This window comes from Ixodes scapularis, unplaced genomic scaffold (genome assembly GCF_016920785.2).
Source record: "Ixodes scapularis isolate PalLabHiFi unplaced genomic scaffold, ASM1692078v2 PGA_scaffold4__175_contigs__length_147842914, whole genome shotgun sequence".
Lineage (NCBI taxonomy): Eukaryota > Metazoa > Arthropoda > Arachnida > Ixodida > Ixodidae > Ixodes > Ixodes scapularis.
The window spans coordinates 24,136,440-24,155,717 of NW_024609879.1; the positions used below are offsets into that span (position 1 = coordinate 24,136,440).

The 19,278-nt window shown below is 47.2% G+C and overlaps 1 protein-coding gene and 1 pseudogene across 1 annotated transcript; both read right to left on the reverse strand.

Annotated features, from left to right (window-relative positions):
* The window catches only part of LOC115331420, a 49,126-nt pseudogene extending 42,483 nt beyond the window's left edge, over window positions 1-6,643 (reverse strand).
* Window positions 6,644-16,302: 9,659 nt separating this feature from the next.
* LOC120842567 lies at window positions 16,303-17,454 on the reverse strand. The gene has a single exon (XM_040213701.2). It carries the CDS (start codon window positions 17,452-17,454, stop codon window positions 16,303-16,305), a length of 1,152 nt encoding a protein of 383 aa, XP_040069635.2.
* Window positions 17,455-19,278: the final 1,824 nt, after the last annotated feature.

A 19,278-nucleotide genomic window follows, 5' to 3' on the forward strand; every position in this document is an offset into this window, starting at 1 on the left:
CGACGTCGTAGTATTTTCAGCTGACTTCGACGAGCACTTGAGACGACTCCGAGCTGTTCTTCAAGCCATTCAGACCGCCGACAAGCCACTCAAGCCGTCAAAGTGCCCGTTCGCCTATGACGAACTGAAGTTCCTTGGCCACGTGGTTAGTAACGAAGGCGTCCGCCCAGACCCCGAGAAGACTCGCGCCGTCGCGGCATTTCCAGCGGCGACAGATAAGAAGGCCGTGCGAAGATTCCTTGGACTTTGTGCCTATTATCGACGCTTCGTTCGGGATTTCGCAAAGATTTCCGCACCACTTACGAATCTCACGAAGGACGCCGAGAAGTTGGAATGGGCCGAGGAGCAACAGCAGGCATTCGACGAACTGAAACGAACACGCCAGACTCCTCCTGTGCTTGGACATTTCGACCAGGATTCGGAAACAGAAATTCACACGGACGCAAGTAACGCGGGACTGGGCTCAGTACTAGTCCAAGTGCAAGAAGGCATCGAGCGAGTCATCGCCTACGCAAGTCGGACATTGTCCAAGGCGGAAAAAAATTACTCCACGACTGAGAAAGAATGCCTTGCGGTCGTCTGGGCAATAACAAAGTTTCGTCCGTACTTGTACGGGAGCCCGTTCCGTGTAGTCACGGACCACCACTCGCTCTGCTGGCTTGCGAACCTGAAGGACCCGTCAGGACGCCTCGCTCGATGGAGTCTTCGACTACAAGAGTTCAACATGACAGTGGTCTATAAGTCAGGCCGCAAGCACAGCGACGCCGACTTCCTGTCCAGAGCCCCCGTCGAAACCCCTTCCGCCTGCAGCGACGATAATGACGACGAGTGCTTCCTAGGAGCAGTGAACACCGACGATATGGCACGACATCAAAGGGACGATCCTGAGCTGCGCGCATTAATCGAGCACCTGGAAGGGGGCAGGAGTACCGTGCCACGTGTCTTCTCACGAGCACTGCCGACCTTCGCCATCCGACAAGGTGTACTCTACAAAGATATCTTCGGCGACAACAACACACCGTGGTTGCTGGTAATCCCGAGTGACCTTCGAGAGGAGATCTTCCAAGCCTGCCACGACTACCCGACATCCGGACACCTTGGTTACAGCCGGACACTGGCCCGTATTCGTGAAAAGTATTACTGGCCGAAGCTCCCCAAGACCGTCCACCTATACACACGATCATGCCACGAGTGCCAGCGACGCAAGAAACCGCCGACGAGGCCGGCCGGACTTCTGCAGCCCATTTCTCCTCCAACTACACCCTTCCAGCAGATCGGAATGGATCTACTTGGTCCTTTTCCGCCTTCGACGTCGGGGAACCGCTGGATCATCGTCGCCACAGATTATCTCACGCGGTACGCCGAAACGAAAGCTCTTCCTTCAGGGACTGCTGTGGAAGTCGCCAAGTTTTCCATCGAGTCCATCGTCCTCCGGCACGGCGCACCCGAAGTTCTGATTACAGATCGCGGATCTTCGTTGATGGCAAAGCTTACGCAAGAGATCCTTTGCCTCAGTGGCACCGGCCATCGTCGAACCACTGCATACCACCCGCAGACCAACGGGCTGACCGAGCGACTCAACAACACAATCGCCGATATGATCTCTATGTACGTCGACGTAGAGCACAAGACGTGGGACGAGGTGTTGCCCTACGTCACGTTCGCCTACAATACGGCGGTTCAGGAGACCACTGGATTCACCCCTTTCCAGCTGGTACATGGTCGGAAGGTAACGACCACGCTGGACGCAATGCTGCCCCATGAGCCATCTGACAATGAGAGCGACGACGTCCAGGCGGTTGCTCAACGTGCCGAAGAAGTCCGCCAGCTCGCCCGACTCATGATTCAAGACCAGCAACGCTTCGACGCGGGCCGCTACAACCTTCGTCGCAGGGACGTTCACTTCCAGCCCGGAGACAGGGTGTGGGTGTGGACGCCCATCCGTCGCCGCGGCCTCAGTGAGAAACTGCTGAAACGGTACTTTGGACCATACAAGGTACTTCGTCGCCTCGGCGAGCTGAACTACGAGGTGATGCCCGACGGAACAAGAACATCATCACGCCGCCCACCACGACCTGAAGTCGTCCACGTCGTGCGCGTGAAGCCGTACTACGCTCGATAGGACTGTGAATCTTGTGTGTTTCAAGTGACTCTTTAGTTTACCGTTCTTTTTACGTGCTTTGTTTTGTTTTGGGATGCATCGGGGCGATGAACTTTTTAAGGGGGGAGTAATGCCGCGCGCCAAGTAGGCAGCGCGGCCGTAGCTTAATGGTTATCGCGCTTGGCTCCCACGCGAAGGGCAAGGGTTCGATTCCTGGCCCTTCGCTCAATGGTAGTTGAGAGCACTTGTGTAACTAGGGTATTAGAAACCTTCTTAGTGCCCCTTAAATATATTGTTTCACTGTTAGCTGGCATTGATTTAGAAATATGTTGAAAACCAAAATTACAAAATTGTGTAAAGTTTGGTGACAGACAGAGCTTGCAAACATACGGAGACAAATAGGAGACGCTGCGGCCCCATTTTCTCCTTAAACATTTTCGATAACTGCCCTTAAATTTTTATTTTGTTGATGCAACGTTCTGAAACTTTGGCACTTTGCTTCAGCCGATAGGCCTACGTTCTTGGAGAGTTTCAGCTCGCCGTGATGTCTAGTTTACTGTTGCAGCTCGAGAAACACTGTTTGGTTTGCTCGCAAACTCCTTGCACTCTCTTGCCTAGGAACTCGGAGCGGTTACATATGTAACAGAATTAGAAAAACGTAGTGTCTAGAGTACCGTCCGACGGCACTCTTGCAGAGCGTTCAAGTGCCGTCCGACGGTACTCCACTCACGCGTTCAAGTGCTGTCCGAAAGTCTCGTATAAAACGAGTTCTGAAAACAATTTTTTCTAAGGTGTAATGTAGCATGATGGAACTTAACCCGAGACTGGGGTAGAAACAGAAACTTAAAAGTAGAAGGGACAGAGACAAGTGAAGAAGAGAACGTCTCAAACGCAGCTAAAAGATTTATTTAATCCCACATTCTTATATACTCACAACCACAAGGTCACCCAAACACTCAACATGCCCCATTCAAAGACAGAACACACCAGGCAAAAAAACAAAAAAAAAAGGCAACAAGGCAAATGTAGCTTAGTGGTAAGATGTGTGCTTCCTAAGCAAGCGGTCCCGGGTTTAAACCCAAATGCGGGCTTATTTTTCTTCCTTTTGCTCGAACAGTTTGTTTGGTAGACGCATTAGGCGATACCTACATTTCTTTTTTACGATTAACAATCGAAAAAAAAAACATATGTTGTTAACAAAACTTCGCTGAACAAAATGGTATGAGACTTCGTTTCCGGAGGTGCATGGGGGACAACGGGGCTGGGTTTGCCGGCTGGGCGTCGCGAAGCGGCGTGTGCGGCGAGGCCGAATGAGTCAATGCGGAGGGCAAGTTCGTCTGCTTCTTGCGCAGGGGGTAGCGGTGACGTCAGAACGCCGAGCCCTGATTGGCTGCTCGCGACCCCCTATCTGAGCGTCGTCTGCTCCTTTGCAAGGTCGTCTGCTCGCAACGTCGTCTGCGTCTGTCTTACCTTTCCTGCGACTTTCGGAAGTGCAGAGGCCAGGATTCACGAAACGATCTTACGCCAAAAATGTGCGTAAGACAAAACTTAAGAACAAATTCGTATTCACGAAACGAAATTTTCGTAACCTTTGCGCAGGTTACGACGAAATCCTTCGACAGCTCCGAAGGTGTCTTACGCACTTCTTACGATCAAATCAGCACGGCCGACAGCGTCACGATCGCGACGACCCACGGACGTTTATTTTTCTACGGGCGCTTCTCACGCGTCCCGACTTCAAGCAGCAAGAAAAAAGTAAAAAGTACTTGAAACAGACCACGACGAACAAGAACGCTGGATCCACAAACACCCGGGAAAAGCTCCAACGGCCACGAATCCACCGAACGCGACCAAGCGAGCACGGCAGTTAGGCCTAGCAGGCACTCGGCGACCGTCTGCCCACGTCCGGCTGGCGTGGTGAATAGAATATGCCCGCGCGACCCTTGTGAACCCTTCCCGTATTATACTTTGATCGCTGACCTCAGTTTTAGATTAAGAGGTCAATTTCTTCCTCCTGTTATCTCCTTGTTTACCGAGGCAACGGTGACTCTCGCCGGTGAAAAAGCGGTAAATCTCCGACCGACGCAGGAAAGGTAAAGCAGCCATCGCTTTGACTAGCAGACGTAAAGCAGACGACGTTAACTGCGCCAACCCGCCGACGCCGTTAAAGAATGAGGGGTCTCGCCGCACATGAAAGGAGGGAAAAAGTATTTCGGAGGAAACTTGCGGACACTAACACGCTCACACCCGGCTCTTAGCAAACAAACCTCGGCGCCTCGGGACACCTCGCCAGTGAGTCCTTTGACTTCCCTCCTTGATGCGCGTCTGCTAGTTGTTAGACAAAAACAACGTACCGCTCGAGTTATTTCGTCTGCCCTCTCTGAAAGGCCAAGTCGAGCTCGCTCGGCTTCAGAAAGTCGCAGGAAAGGTAAGACAGGCGCAGACGACGTTGCAAAGGAGCAGACGACGCTCAGATAGGGGGTCGCGATCAGCCAATCAGGGCTCGGCGTTCTGACGGCACCGCTACTTCCTTTCTCATGCGCAGAAGACGAAAATGAGCCCACTTGCAAGGCGTATAGTTTTGTAATCAGCAGCGGCAAACTGTCGCCGCGAAGCGGTGTGAACGAAGGCGGGGGGGGGGGGGGGGGGTGTGGTGTGTCAAGGGGTGTCCAAACAGGACACTACAAAACACACGACTCCGACAAATCGTGAAAATTGAAGCGGACGCTTCTATTTTTACGATTTGTCGGAGTCGCGAAAATTTTTGCAGGAGTCGTTAAAATTTTCACGATCACGACTTCTCTCCTCGCCTCCTTCACTTTTCTGTGACGTCGGTGCTTGTCAGATTTGACGTCACACGCCACCTGCGTCTGGCTCACCTCGCTAACGCCCTCGCGTACCGCCGTCGCCTGGGTTCGAAGGTCAAGGAGGTCCGGCTTCGGGTGGCTTTGCGACATTCCTGCGTTGAAGGGTGCGTTTAGGCCGCCCTGGCTCAGCTTTCTTTGTCAAAATCCACGTTCGTAGCTCGAAAAAAATAAATGAAGTGCAGCGCGCAACAGTGAGACTTTTAGTTGTATGTAGAAACACTGAGAACTTAAGAATATATAATTTATTTTATTAAACTCCAAACCATGCCAGGTTTGTTTGTCTATATGAGGTACGTTAGAAACAAGAGCCGCGGGAATCCAATCCACAGAACTGCTGGTAGACGACACGACTATGGTGCCTGGAACTCGTCTCCGACTGGTGTGTTTACCGCGCCCAAAAAAGTGGTCCCTCGATTTCCGCCTGATGACGTCATAGAAGTGTCCTGCTGTCGCCGGTCGCGACCCTGGTGGTGTCAACAGCTGTGGTGTCTATAGCAGACGCCTGTTCTGCTGCAGGTCGCTCCCACTGTGACAGTCCACGGAAGCTATTGCAGCCGAAAGTTGGGACGCCTGGGACGCCGTGACGACAGCGACGCTCGCGTTCGCTCGCGCTTTTCGCCAGCATTTCTACGGACAACTGCCAGGATCTCGACAGTCAACAGCATGACACTCCGGCTTCTGTGACGTCATTTGTTGCCACTTGGGGACCACTTTTGATGTATGGGCAGCATAGGACGCTAAACATACCTGTCGGAGACGCGTTCCAGGCACCATAACACGACCATGGATACCACGCGCGCTCGCCTGGCTTGCCCCCTCACACTCTAATCTTTCCTTTCCCGTTTTCGGGACTTGAAAAACGGCGGAGGCCTTGAGCGATTGATCAACAGCCAACAGAGCGTGTGAGTGACCCTCCGAACCCACGTGATGAGCAGAGCAAGGGCGCGTGGAGGGAGCGAGGGGGAGATTTGATGGGGGGGAGGTTTCCCCCCGGCAGCTTTGACAGGAGAAATTTCCCCCCGCCGGCCGGAAGCGGAGCGGGGCACGATTTGCCGGAGTCGTGATTTTTGTAGTATCCTGTTGGGACAGGCCTTTAACGAGCTCCCGTGATACTCGCGTCGTCGGACTTTCTTTCGGACGACACTTGTAGGCGCGAGTGGAGTGCCGTCGTACGGCACTGTAGACAGAGCCTTAGGAAAAAAATATGTTGTGGTTACCATACAACACACACAAATACTTACTCTTTGTCGAACTTCAGTACTCTCAATATTGACGGGAATTGCTATGCGGGCACCTTGCATCTTCTTGATCAGATCTTTTTTGGTCTCTGTTATAATAAGCAGAAAAAGTATTGAGTACATCAAAATAGACCGCAAACAGAAAAGTAATATGAGGCATGTTTGCCAACTGAAACCCAGATGTCATCTTTTCATTCTTTCTTAATAGCATCAGAAACAACTAACTTAACCGGGAAACAGGAAATAAAGCACTTACCTCCGAGCATCAATATATTAGCCGGATAGTAATTTTCCTCTTCGCCCGCCTCCGAGCGCCAGTAGGCGAGCTTCACGACTGTGGGATCGAGGTCGTCGATACTTGCCGGTCTAAACTTTTTTATCAAACTTACAGGCAAAATCGATTTTTCACCATCGAGGTATTTGACATACACGTACATGTTAAGTTTCTCAACTGCAGTTTCTGCCAGCGCGCTTTCTGATCGGTTCACATTGTTTCCATGCGCCGTGGGACTTTTTTGGGCCAAACGTAGATATGAGAATGGATAAGGTTTTTCAGCAAAAATGTTTCACCGGTGGATGCAGTATTTGTGAACAAACGTACACAGCCGTACACATTAAAGAAAAAACTATTATAAGTGAAAACTATTAAAATTAATTAGCCTGTGACAAAAAATGAACTTGCAAAGCTGGCAGAAAAAGGCACCAAACAAACTTGTGAAGCCAATGGAATTTAATCCTCCTCCCCCCCTCTCCTCTCCTTCACCCCACCCCACCCCCGTGATATTGACGCATGTTATAGTTTCGCTTTCGCTTTCCTTTTTACGTCCACAGTGAGGCGAAGTGCAGGGGAGGCCTTTGTACAACGCAAATGGAACATTAGAACCAGCAGAGGGACTCCTTCAGCCAAGTGCGTGATCAAAGTTCCCAGGCAATGCTTGTTGTCTGTGTCGAGTGACGAGGAGCTGAGCTGTCGGGCGCCGAAGAGTGAGCGCGTCTTAGTTGTCTGGTCACGAGCAACGAGAGGGTGACCGCCACTAGCAAATAAATTAGACTCGTCGGCTTCAGCCAGCCTTTCTAACTTTTGAGAATCATGGGGAGAGTACACCGAAGGAAACAATACTTGAAAAAGAAGCCTTTCGTCGTGCCAAGGTCCACACGGCATGACAGCGCTTTGCGGGCAAATCGCGCGGAAACTACTGCCAGCGCCGAAACTTTCGCGGAGCGCCAGGACGCTCGCCCGGGTCCCTCACGCGAAGCCGGCGAGAGCCGTGATATCGAACAGGTCAGTGGATTTCCCCGTGTCAGGTGCGCGAGCGAAATTGACACAAATCAACAAACCGGAGAACAGTCGTTGCCAGAAACTTTTGCGATACCCGACGACTACGACGAAGTGACAAGCGACGCCAGCTCTACACCCGCTGAAGACTTAGAAGGAGTTAGTTAGGACGGTGGTGGATCTCTCCCAAGCTCCGACGACGAAGTGCACTCTGATGACGACAGAGAAGATGAGGCCGGCGATCCTGAGAGCGCGGATGAGGGCGATCAGCTTCCATTTGACGACGTTCGTCTGCCGGGTTCAGGTACCACAGCTATGATGGCCATTGTGCTTTTAGCATCATTCGTTATCACTCATGCACTCTTTTGGGCGGCGCTTGACGATTTGTTGTGCACCATGAACGCTACCTTCGGCTACATTGCAAGCCACCATCCAAATACCTTTTCCGGAAGCTGTGGAACAAGGACAAGGCTAATTACTTCTACTACTGTGAAGCCTGTGAGACACTTCTGAACTTGGACATGGCCTGCTAGATCTGCAACACCACGTACGAGTTAAGGAAACTTCGAGCTAATGGCTGCTTCTTTGTGATCATGAATCTTCGGAATCAAATTCAGCACCTAGTGATAAGGAACAGGCAGGCACTTCTTGAAAACCTCAGAAGATTGCTGCAACTGCCGCAAATGAAAACATCAACGACATCACAGCAGGGGCCGCTTACAGAAAGCTTAGGGAAGAGGGAACATTGCGGTATGGTGATCTGACCATTACATTCAATACGGATGGCAGCCCGCTTTTCAAATCATCAAGAAACTCAATCTGGCCCATCCAGTTCATTATCAATGAACTTCCTCCTGAAATAAGGTTCAAACACCCAACACTTGCTGGTCTGTGGTTTGGGAAAAAAAACACCCTAAAATTACCCTGCTCTTTGGCAAATTCGTCGAACAATTCAACAGCATGGAGCCACTCACGTGGACCCACATAATGAAGACGTACCACAGCAAAGTTTACGCTCTCTGTTGTTGCGTAGACGCACCAGCACGAGCAGCAGTGCAGAACTTTATGCAGTTCAACAGCTTCTTTGGGTGTCCATGGTGTCTCACAAAGGCTGAGCATAAAGAAGGTAAGGAACTGTGCAATATGCTCATGACTGAAATAAGAGTTGAAACGCAAGCACCCTGACAGTTTTGATGACCCTACTAAAAAGCCCAGAGACAGTCGGCACAAAGAATGGAACAGTCGCAGCACTGGCGTTCTTCTGCATAAGCAATGTGCTGAATGCATATGTGATGCAACATAATGACGAGGTTTCAGACCAAGTATATGTGATTTTTTTTCTTAGAAGAGACAAAATCCAGAAACCAAAGCTGAACCAACCCTTGCTGAAATTCGGAGTATATTTGAGTGAGCAGTTTCCAAAAGGTACCACACTGAAATCAGTCACATGCAAGAAAAGCCACTGTAAAGGTGGCTGCGGTACAGGGCTGAAATCTATGCTGATGAGCAAACTTTCATGCTTATCTCAGATTTGCTTCACATGGGTTTGGTTCTTTTGAAAACAAATAAAAAAACACACAAAAAAACTATGCATTATAAGATAAATAGGGCACTTAAATAGATCGTTTTTAATGTATTGCTCTCAATTTAACCAACCATCTTGATTCTGAGGAAAAGAAACCCTAAAAGAAGCTCATATTACTTGAATAAGTGTAATGGTGAGCAAGCTCAATGGTTCAGTTATCATAAGTGCCAGGTAATAGCGTAATAGATTTCAGTATCTAAAAGCCATTCATATGTTGTTTTCAGGTAAAATCCAGCTCTATTAAAGAAATGTTTTCACCTCAAATCTTTTTATTTGAAGGTGGCATGAACCATAATATCTAATTAAAAAGGAAACAATCATATATTGAGTCTGTCTCTTTAATTATAGTTATATATGCAATTACACCTAGACATATTGTGCACTAAAAACTTCCAGTTGTAAAAATCATCACTGCCAGTAATAAAGTGTAATTTGTTTCCCTTCAAAGCAGAAATTAAGCCCAGTATTTTCCGATTTTGAAATTTGCAGAGACCAGATCTTATTATTCGTTACCTCGTTTAGATTACTGAAACCCAAAGGAAATCAAATATTGTGATGCTCTCAGTTTGGAAAATATGAAAAATTGGAAAAAAAACGTTTAATTTTGAGCAGAGGCTTCTTATAAGACGCCTCATTTCGACCTAAAATTGTGTATGAGGCCGATTGTGAGCAAATCTTGATCCGCTTACAATAAATCCAGTTCATCCACTATGCAAGTCTGCTAAAACAGGTGTCCGGGTGCACTTTGTCGTTTGCAGGAGGATGCGATACCTATCATTCGACCCCTGGACCAGAACGAACACCAGCAGGAGTAATTCGGGATGCACAGCTGGCAGTTGAACTAAATACGGACATCAATGGTGTGAAGGGGCCCTCACCTCTAACGAACCTGATGGGATTTAATATTGTGCAGGGGTACATTGGGGATTATATGCATTGTGTGCTCCAGGGAGTCTCAAAGCAGATAACCGAGTTCCTTGTCAACTCATCCCACTCTGAAAATATCTTTCTATATAGGTGAGGACTTTAAACTCTTATAGCTAGCTAACATGATTTACACTGAGCGAGTTAGGAAGGCATGATTGGGCAACACTCAAGAAGTCCAAACAGTGACACTGCAGCCATGCGGATCATGCATAATTGCTGGCTACCTCGCTACAGATAATGTAATAAATAGAACAGTCATTAGGTTGTGGTATAGAACCTTTATGCATCCCGGGGCGTACGCAAAAAAAAGCAGGGATGGAGGAAGGAAGAGACAACAACAGGCAGCATGCGATTACACCTAGTGTTGTCTTTTCCTCCCTCTGTCCTAGTTTTTTTTTGGCATTCAATCTGTGATGAAATACCGAATATCCTAACTTACTATTTTTCTTTATGCGCCTTCCGTCAAACGGATGCTTCAGTCCATCCTTTATGAACTGTGCGACTCTGACATAATAGACTAAAGAAGGAACATAACAAAGCACTTAAAAAAGCACTACAAAGGTTCTTGAGATCAACTCTTTATGGCCACAATGTGACCTACATGTTCTAAGCACACCAAAAATAAGAAAAATGAATTACAGTGCTGTGCGGCCTATTTTGGTATTGAAATGTGGTCAAAGTTTGCGGCAGCTCAGACCTACAGATGGCGCCACCGAACCAGGCCGAATGCAGATGAACGACAAACGGCACTCATCAGCCAACAACGAGCGATGGCTTCCCATGCCGACAAGGAACCGACCAGTCCTGCTCATTCATGTGGGAAGAGATTGCTCATGATCCTCTGACAAGCGACGTTCGTCATCTGGCAATCGTTCAATTTCTGCGATATATTGCACAAAAAAAAAAAATCTTTTGATCACATTTTTAATACAAAATTAAGGGGTGCACAATTGTAATATCTGAATTTTTAGAATGCTTGAAGCCTGTAGAATTGGTCATGACTAGGGTTCCATATCGTCTGTGTTTATTTTTCTTCAAAATCAGGGATGTTTTTGCAGTGTTTATTTTTTTCTCCCAAATTCGGTGTTTTTTTTGTGTCTATTTTTGGTGTCTGCCAGAAATTGGCGTTTATGTCGTTAAAGCAAATGCTTATCTATGGCATTTTTAGGAAAAATAACTCTATATGTGCTGTTTCACAGATAAGCACATGGAAACAATGTACAAAAAAAAAAGGTGGCCTCACGGGCAGTTCACTGCGGTCAGTGTTGGGGGCCAACACAAATAAGCCTATTGATAAAAGGTTCCTGTTGCGCAAAGCTGGGGTTTTTCTTATTTCATGGGTGCTACAATTCAGGATTATTTGTTGTTACACATTTCGAGAAAAACCCTTCGGGGGTTACTTTTTCAGTGCTTATCGGGATATACCGAAAACATGCAACCCTAGTTATGACAAAGAATAGACGATATCGGAACCATCTTTAGTGCCCCTTTAAAATACAGATGTGAGTGATCGAAAAGCTCAGACAGCTCAAATGTGGCCGCTTTGCCTCCTTATTCCAGGCAAAACAATTTACGACTCATTTCCTCACTAGTTACCTATAAATGACAATAGCTATTCCATCCCACCCCTAAAATGAATAGTTTCATGCATGGTAATTTTTTGTGACTTCTATATATTTTCAGTATCATAGCTAGCGGTCCACTGCGGCATAACCATGTAACTGGTTCAGGGGACAAGCCTCCCACCAGACCATTTGGCCTAATTTCTTGTATTTACAGCTTCTGTGGGGAAAACTACAGGCTGTCCTTAAAGTAGAATTTTTTACTAGATTTGTGATTAAAACTTTTTAAATATTCTGGAAGTGCTCCAATAAGTTTGACAAAGCACACTGCAATTACCTGCTTTAGCTATGATATCCTGTCAGGCATGAATACCTTGATGAATATTCCAAAAAGTAGACTGTGCTTTTGCATGATGATGCAAACTTACAATACACGTCATGTGAATGGATCTCTGGAAAAGCCAATCTATGATAACACAGGGATGTAGTACTAACAGGACCTATCCCTGCACTTGTTTCCCTACAGGCAGACCAGCTTCTCTGAGGCTGGTTAACAAGCGCCTGCTGAGTATACGGCCACCCCATTGCTTCACACGACTGCCACGAGCCCCTTCGGAACGTGGGTTCTGGAAGGAGAGTGAGTGGAGACTGAGGCTGTTGTTCTACAGCTTGCCCTGCACCATTAACATCCTACCCGACCGATATTGGTGGCACCTGTCCAGGTTGTCCGAAGCAATCTACATCTTGCTCTTCATGAACCTCAACGAATCTCGGATATAGCATGCCGGTATGATCATAACCGTGAATTGTCACATTTCATATTATAACACTGAGTTACTGGTGAATGTGTTATATCTAGATTTATGAATGAAGAATTAGCCATGGGACCGAACGCTTTATAAAGACGCGATTGTTGCGAGCCTCCTACCCCGCGGGTGTTAGTGAGTGCGATTGGCTCGTGGAAATATACACACCAGATTGCAGTAGGTGACATAGATGGATGTTACAAAATTACATTCTAATTACTTCAAAACTATCCTACGGAACTGCAATTGTGAAACAGCGGCTCCCTTTTCAGAGCTAAAATATACTGGCAGCTCTGTTTTGATTCAGAACTTTGCTCGTGGCTCTGTTTGAGCTAGAGACAATGGCGCAGGCAGAGTGGGGAATAGGGAGAGTTCAAACCCCTCCGAAAAGTTTTCCAAGACTTTCCCCCTTGTCAACACTCTCAAGAAGTGGCGCAAGACTAACTAAAACTGTTATGACATTAAGCTATCGCTTATGTTAAGACATTAAGCTATCGTGCAATATGAGAGACAGCAACAGCTTGTAGTAATGACTCAGAATATTCAGCTATAAGAGGTGGATTGAATAATTTGATTTTGAATTGTAACCATTTACCGAAATGCGATTGATAATTTTTCTGTTTGAATAGAGGACCAACTTGTAAGTCTCTTGTACGCCGTTGATGTATCGCTGGAACCACAGGTCGTCAGAAACGTCACAGGAGTAGACGCATGGATTGTAGACGAACATCCACCAAAATTTGGCAGGTGTCGTCTCGAACCTTGTGGCGTCTTGAGCAATTCCTCAACGCTCTCGTCGAAGTTTTGTGTTGTGCTAGCGGGTTTCGGAGTTGACTCTTCTGGGTCAAAGCTGCTCCGCACTGGCGCAAGAACCGTTGTGGTAGGCCACGACATTGCAGGCGTATTGTGCAGAGCTAAGCTCTCGATCTGCTAACACTGCCTAGCATAGCGGCTGAAGCCAGAACTCTTTGCGATGGACCCTGCGAATAAATTTCATTTCATTTCATTTTATTTTATTTTATTACCTTAAAGACCCCGTTAGGGGTATTACATAAGGGGTGGGTTACATATAAAAGTATTTTTAGCAGACATTCATGTCGGAAGGTGGTTCACGACAGTCTCCATGAATACGGACGGACATGTGATGGCGGCGACGTGGTGGGGAAGGCCGTTCCAGTCTGCTGCTGCTTGAGAAAAAAAGGAGGCTAAAAAAGTAGTAGTGCGGGCACGTAGGAGTGTTACTTGATTTGGATGACCAATGCGCGGAGATATGCGTGATGGGGGCACAATGTAAGGTGCATGGTTGAGCGAGCTGTAGTAAAACTTGTGAAAGAGGGAGAGGCTGGAAGTGCGACGGCGAAGAGAGAGAGGTGTCAGGCCGGATTCTGCTTTTAAGGATGAAACGCTGATATCGTATGAGTAGGCAGAATGAATGAACCTAGTGGATCGGTTTTGAACAGATTCAAGTTCATTAGTAATATATGCTTGGTGAGGGTTCCAGATGGCAGATGTGTATTCGAGTTTTGATCTAACAAGTGATTTGTACGCAAGTAAACGTACGTGCTTCGGGGCATGGCGCAGATTACGTTTAAGAAATCCAAGGACTCTGTTCGCGGCTGATATGACGTTGGTAGTATGCGCGCGCCAAGATTAATCGTTCGACAGTGTTACACCTAGGTATTTAAATGATTGTACAGATTCGACGGTTACGCTAGCCATTGTATAGGTAAAAAGAAGGGTTTACGGCGACGATGGAATGATACAAGTTTACATTTGCTGGGATTAAGGGTCATTTGCCAACCGTCGCACCATTCTTGCACATCGTTAAGGTCATTCTGCAGGCATGTCTGGTCAGAGGTGTTAGTGATTGTACGATAAATAACGCAGTCATCCGCAAACATACGAATGTGGCATGACAGATGCGATGGTAAGTAATTTATGTATATTAAGAACAGGAGGGGGCCGAGGACAGATCCTTGTGGGACGCTTGATATTACTGGGAGAGGGTTAGATGAGTGGTTGTTAACCAAGACAAACTGAGACCGATTAGACAGAAATTCCTTGACCCATTGAAGAACAGCAGTGTTTAAGTTTAATTGGGAAGGTTTTAGTAGGAGGCGCTGGTGCGGTACTTTGTCGAATGCTTTGGCAAAATCTAAAAAAACCGCGTCAGTTTGAAGGTTATGGTCAAGATTAAAATGCAAGTCATGAACGAAGAGGGCAAGCTGAGTTTCACAAGAGAAGCCCTTATGAAACCCGTGCTGGGAGGGGTGCAAAAAGTCGATAGAGTCTAGGAAATTAATTATTTGAGTGTAGATGACGTGTTTCATGGCTTTGCAGGGGACGCTTGTTAAAGAGATGGGACGGTAATTTAGTGGGGAGTCCTTGTTAACCGATTTTTAAACTGGAACGACCCTTCCCACCTTCCAGTCGTCCGGTAAGATGCCTGTAGAAAGTGACTGTGAAAACAACATGGTCATGTACACAACAGATATACGTTTGGTATTTTTTAAAAGTTTTGAGTTAATTCCGTCAACGCCGGCTGACGATGAGAGTTTGATATTTTCAATTAATGATGAGATGCTATCTACAGAGAATGTGAGAGTTGGCATAGTAGATACTGCGTTACAAGGTATTAAAGGGGAAGGGGCATCGGTTTCTCCGGTAAACACGGAAAAGAAGGCGGAGTTAAAAGCATTGGGTCACTCAGTGTCAGTGACTATTTCGCCCGCTCCGTTCGTCAGGCTAATGATGCGCGTCTCTTGGGGATTTATAACTTGCCAAAATTCATTAGGATTGTTAATTAAGATCTTTGGTAAGTCATCAAAAAAAAATAAGGAATGCTTTGCGTTACGTATAAATGCCAGATAGGAGTCTTCAGCTGCGTAGTATTTTTCCCATGCGCAGGGGTTTCCATTCCGCTTGGCCGAGCGGAAAAGACGTTTTTTTTGTTACCTAGCTTTTTTGAAGACTTTGTAAACCAGGGTTTCTGTCGATTCTCACGGAACGTAATTATTGGGATGAATTTATTTGCAAGTTCATTTAATTTATTTCTGAACATTATCGAGTTTGTATAAATAGAGCGATTAAAAAATGATGCTCCAAAAATTCGAAGAAAGGCGTTTAGCTCTCTGTTTATTACTTCATAATTTACCTTATCATAAAGACGAATTCTTTTATCGCGTGTTTGATGTCGTACCGAGCAAAAGTTGAAGGTAGGATGAATTACTTTGTGGTCGCTGATTTCGCGGAGGTAAGTAACCGATGATAGGCTGTCGGGATGACTGGTTAGTATTTGATATAAGATGTTTGCAGAATCCCGTGAAACACGTGTGGGTTCGGATACTAGTTGAACAAGGTTAAAATCAAGACATACGTTAATAAAATCTTTTGCGGATTCATTGCCTATAGCTGAGGGGACCTGGTTGCTCCAGTCTATTTGCGGGTAGTTGAAGTCTCCAAAGAGAAAGATATGCGCATTCGGGTACGTTGAGGCAAATTCAGTAAGGATGTTATTAAGTTTACAAGAAAAGTCAGGAGAAGTATGGGGAGGCCTGTAGCAGACTCCCAAAAGAACCGTCTGAGGTGAAGCGCGACATATGATCCATAGTATTTCAAGGTCGGATGTAATGTTAACAATAGAACATGACAACTGCTGGTGTGCGGCGATGAGAACACCTCCTCCTCGTGTGGCTTGGCGGTCATTTCTATAAAGGCTGAAGTCCGGCAAATCGGCCAGAACTTCAGCATCAGTGATTTCTCTAGACAGCCAGGTTTCGGTTAATATCAACAAATTACTACAGGAGGACAACACGAGATTAGACAAAATTTCTCGTTTCGGAAGAAAACTTCGCGCGTTGGTGAAGATTACAGAAAATGAAAGATTATTTTCGGTAGAAATCCGAGAGGGGGCTGTTATTTTCTTCTGACGGGGCAATTGCTATGCTGTTTCCTTTACAGTCTGTGATGGTTCACCAAAAACATAGCGTTTCGGGCCCATGAGTAGTGTTTTAAACCGTAAAGAAAATGGCGTATTTTTGCTTTTTGCAAACGCAAGTAGGTGTTCGCGAGCATTTTGGACGGGCCGAGAAAAGTCTTCGCCAACACTGAAACTTGTTCCTTTGAACTTGCGGCCATTAGCTAGTATGGTGTCTTTTGTCTTATAGAACGTGAATTTAACGATTACTGGGCGAGGGCGGTCAGATGTATGATGTCCAAGACGATGTGCACGCTCTATTTCTGTGGGGTCTATGGTTATGTTCAAGTGATCACGACAGTGCCGGATGACGAGTTGTTCAGATTGGGCAAACGTTTCTGGTCCAGTGGAGTTAGGGATGCCATAGAAATTAAGGTTGTTGAGTCGAGAAGGATTTTCGGCATCGTCGAAGCGCGCCTCCAGGCCACAGACCAAACGGGCCGTCTGAGCCGTCTCGATTTTCACATTTTCTAATTTGGTGCGCACGGGGGCGAGATTTTGATATTGGTTTTCGAGCGCAGTCTTGCGCCCGCTCAAATCTGATATGGCTTTATCTGTTGTTAAAAGCTGGGTTTTAAGGTCTTGTACCTCTGCAAGTAATTTCGATTGACCGGTGAATAGTCTTTTTAGCTCGGCTAGTATGGCGTTAGTATCAGGACCAGGATTAGTTTCGATGTCACCCGATTGCAACAGCAAGGAACGGATGGTATGGAAGCACTCAATCGAAATAACAACGGAACACTGCGGGCTCGGCAGCTGTATCAAAAAGTAGTTACTTGTTTTTTTAGAGAAAAGACTGCACGGTTTACTAACCTGCACGAAAAAGTTGAACGGATTAGTGGTCTGCCTTGTGGCACAGCCACCGAGCCCACAGAGCGAGTTCGGCTGCGCCGGCTGGTTTATAGTGGGCGGGTAAGTGGCTGTTGATGACGATTGGGCCCTCCACACTTGGCCGAGGATCAATTGCTTGAGTGACGAGTCTGCCAGACGTGACGAGGCGTTGCTGATAGCCGGATGGTAGCCGCTTGCTTGATTTTCGTTGCTCCAGATTGTGCATGCTGTCGTGCCGTCCGAGGAAGCCAGCACCGGGAGCAAAGCGCGGACGAAGGAGAACATCTGCACGAAAAAGTTGAACGGATTAGTGGTCTGCGTTGTGGCACAGCCACCGAGCCCACCTGAGAGCGATGACACGAGGCATGTGACAACATACCGTCAGAGTGCTCTTCCTGGCACCTTAACTGGCTCACGGAGACCGTAGAAATGTTCTTAGCCAACTGATGCTGAAGAGATATAGAAACGCCAACCCTCGGTTCTGCTGGCACTGCCTCGTCATTGCAGGTTGCGCTTAGTGATCAGTCGGTTAGGGCTGTTTTGCGTGGACCCAGGAGAGATATGAAGCCTCTGCGCGCTCACAGACTGCTTGCTATCGGCTGTGGAGCAGCTGAGCACATTGACCGCATCACTTTCTAAAAGATGTTATCAGCTCCTTTCTCATTAACTGATAATATTCCCAGAAGCCAGGGTGTGAGATAATCTTCAGGCATGTACAACACGCTCTACGCAGCTGCCAGGTAAAGGTCGCTGGTTGCTTTGATTTCAAGCTGCCCTACTGAAAAAAACCATTTGAAATTCAAACGGGTGGCAAACTGGTCGCCCGTTTGAATCAAACTTGTCGATCCGTTTGGATCAAACGTGATTATGGGATACGGGTACCCGTTTGGAAACGGTACCCGTTCGAAACGGTACCCGTTTGATACAGGTGCTCGTTTGATACTGGTGCCGTATGGTACGAGTACCCGTTCAGCATGGCACGTGACCACGCGTTTGAACGTGCCATTCGAATTGGCAAATTATGCGCTAGCCCTAAATGGGTATCGTCTGGGAGGTTGGTTATTTTAAACATATTTAAGACGTCCCGATACTCATAAACGTATTTATAACATGGAGAAAACACGTAGAACAAATGCACTCGCGTAGGTGCTTGTAAGTGGACAGGAAAACCGACACAAAAGATTGTTTTCAATTCTCCTCGAAGTTTATTACCTCTTCTGTAGACAAGTACAAACGTGCAAACGATCTGTGAACACTATACAGGTAGACTTTCGGAGAAATTATTCTCCTCGCTGCCTCGCGAATAGGCGCTGCATAATTCTTTAGATAATCTAGAAGAGTACGCGTAGAAGAACGGTCAATCGTTGCCAACACGTAGGTTGCAGTGCACTTACCATAACAATAGCAGACTTGAAAGATGTAATCCGTGATATTTGTCGACACGGTGAAAGCAGGACAACCACAGAAACACAAACGAGAGGGAACGGCTCCTTGGAAGTTTCAACACGATGCGGCGCACAAGCTGTCATTTGCCGAACCCAACCAAACCGCGAGAATTTGCGACTTCTTTGAAGAATCGCTCGTTGCCGACATACACGTGGGTCTTTTCGAACACTGATAGCTTTGGTGCACATCCAATACGTTTTCGAGAGACATCCCAATAAGACCGCACGGTTAGGCGACAGATTGAAGCAGGTAGGACGAGCGAACTTCGAGCAGCAACTGACAACAAGCAGACAAAGAAAAAAGCGGCTGCAAGGCGCACCCTTCCGGATCTCGATGCTTATCAGCGTGTAGCTCGCGCGCTGCTGTGGGTCACGTGACAGGGGTGACAAGAGAGGAGGGAGGGGGCGAGGTCAAGGCGCTGGAACCACCCAGAGCCTTTTATACTGGGAGAGTTCGGCGGTCTATTGATCCAGCCGCCAGTCTGGCAGCACTGATCGAACAGTCTGGCAACTGTGCGCATCGCATTCCGGGTCTCGTCGTCCGCCATGATGTGCCTTGTCGTCTCAAGTCGGGAGCCGTCTGAGTAGCGTGGAGCGAGAGACGACGGTGAAAGTGATCGTTCTGGGCTCCGCGAGACGTTAGAAGAAAGCGTAATGGGGTGCT

Bases quoted from the DNA above. Each gene is read 5' to 3' on its own strand.
- LOC120842567 (XM_040213701.2), bottom strand. From the start codon at position 17,454: ATGTTCTCCTTCGTCCGCGCTTTGCTCCCGGTGCTGGCTTCCTCGGAC.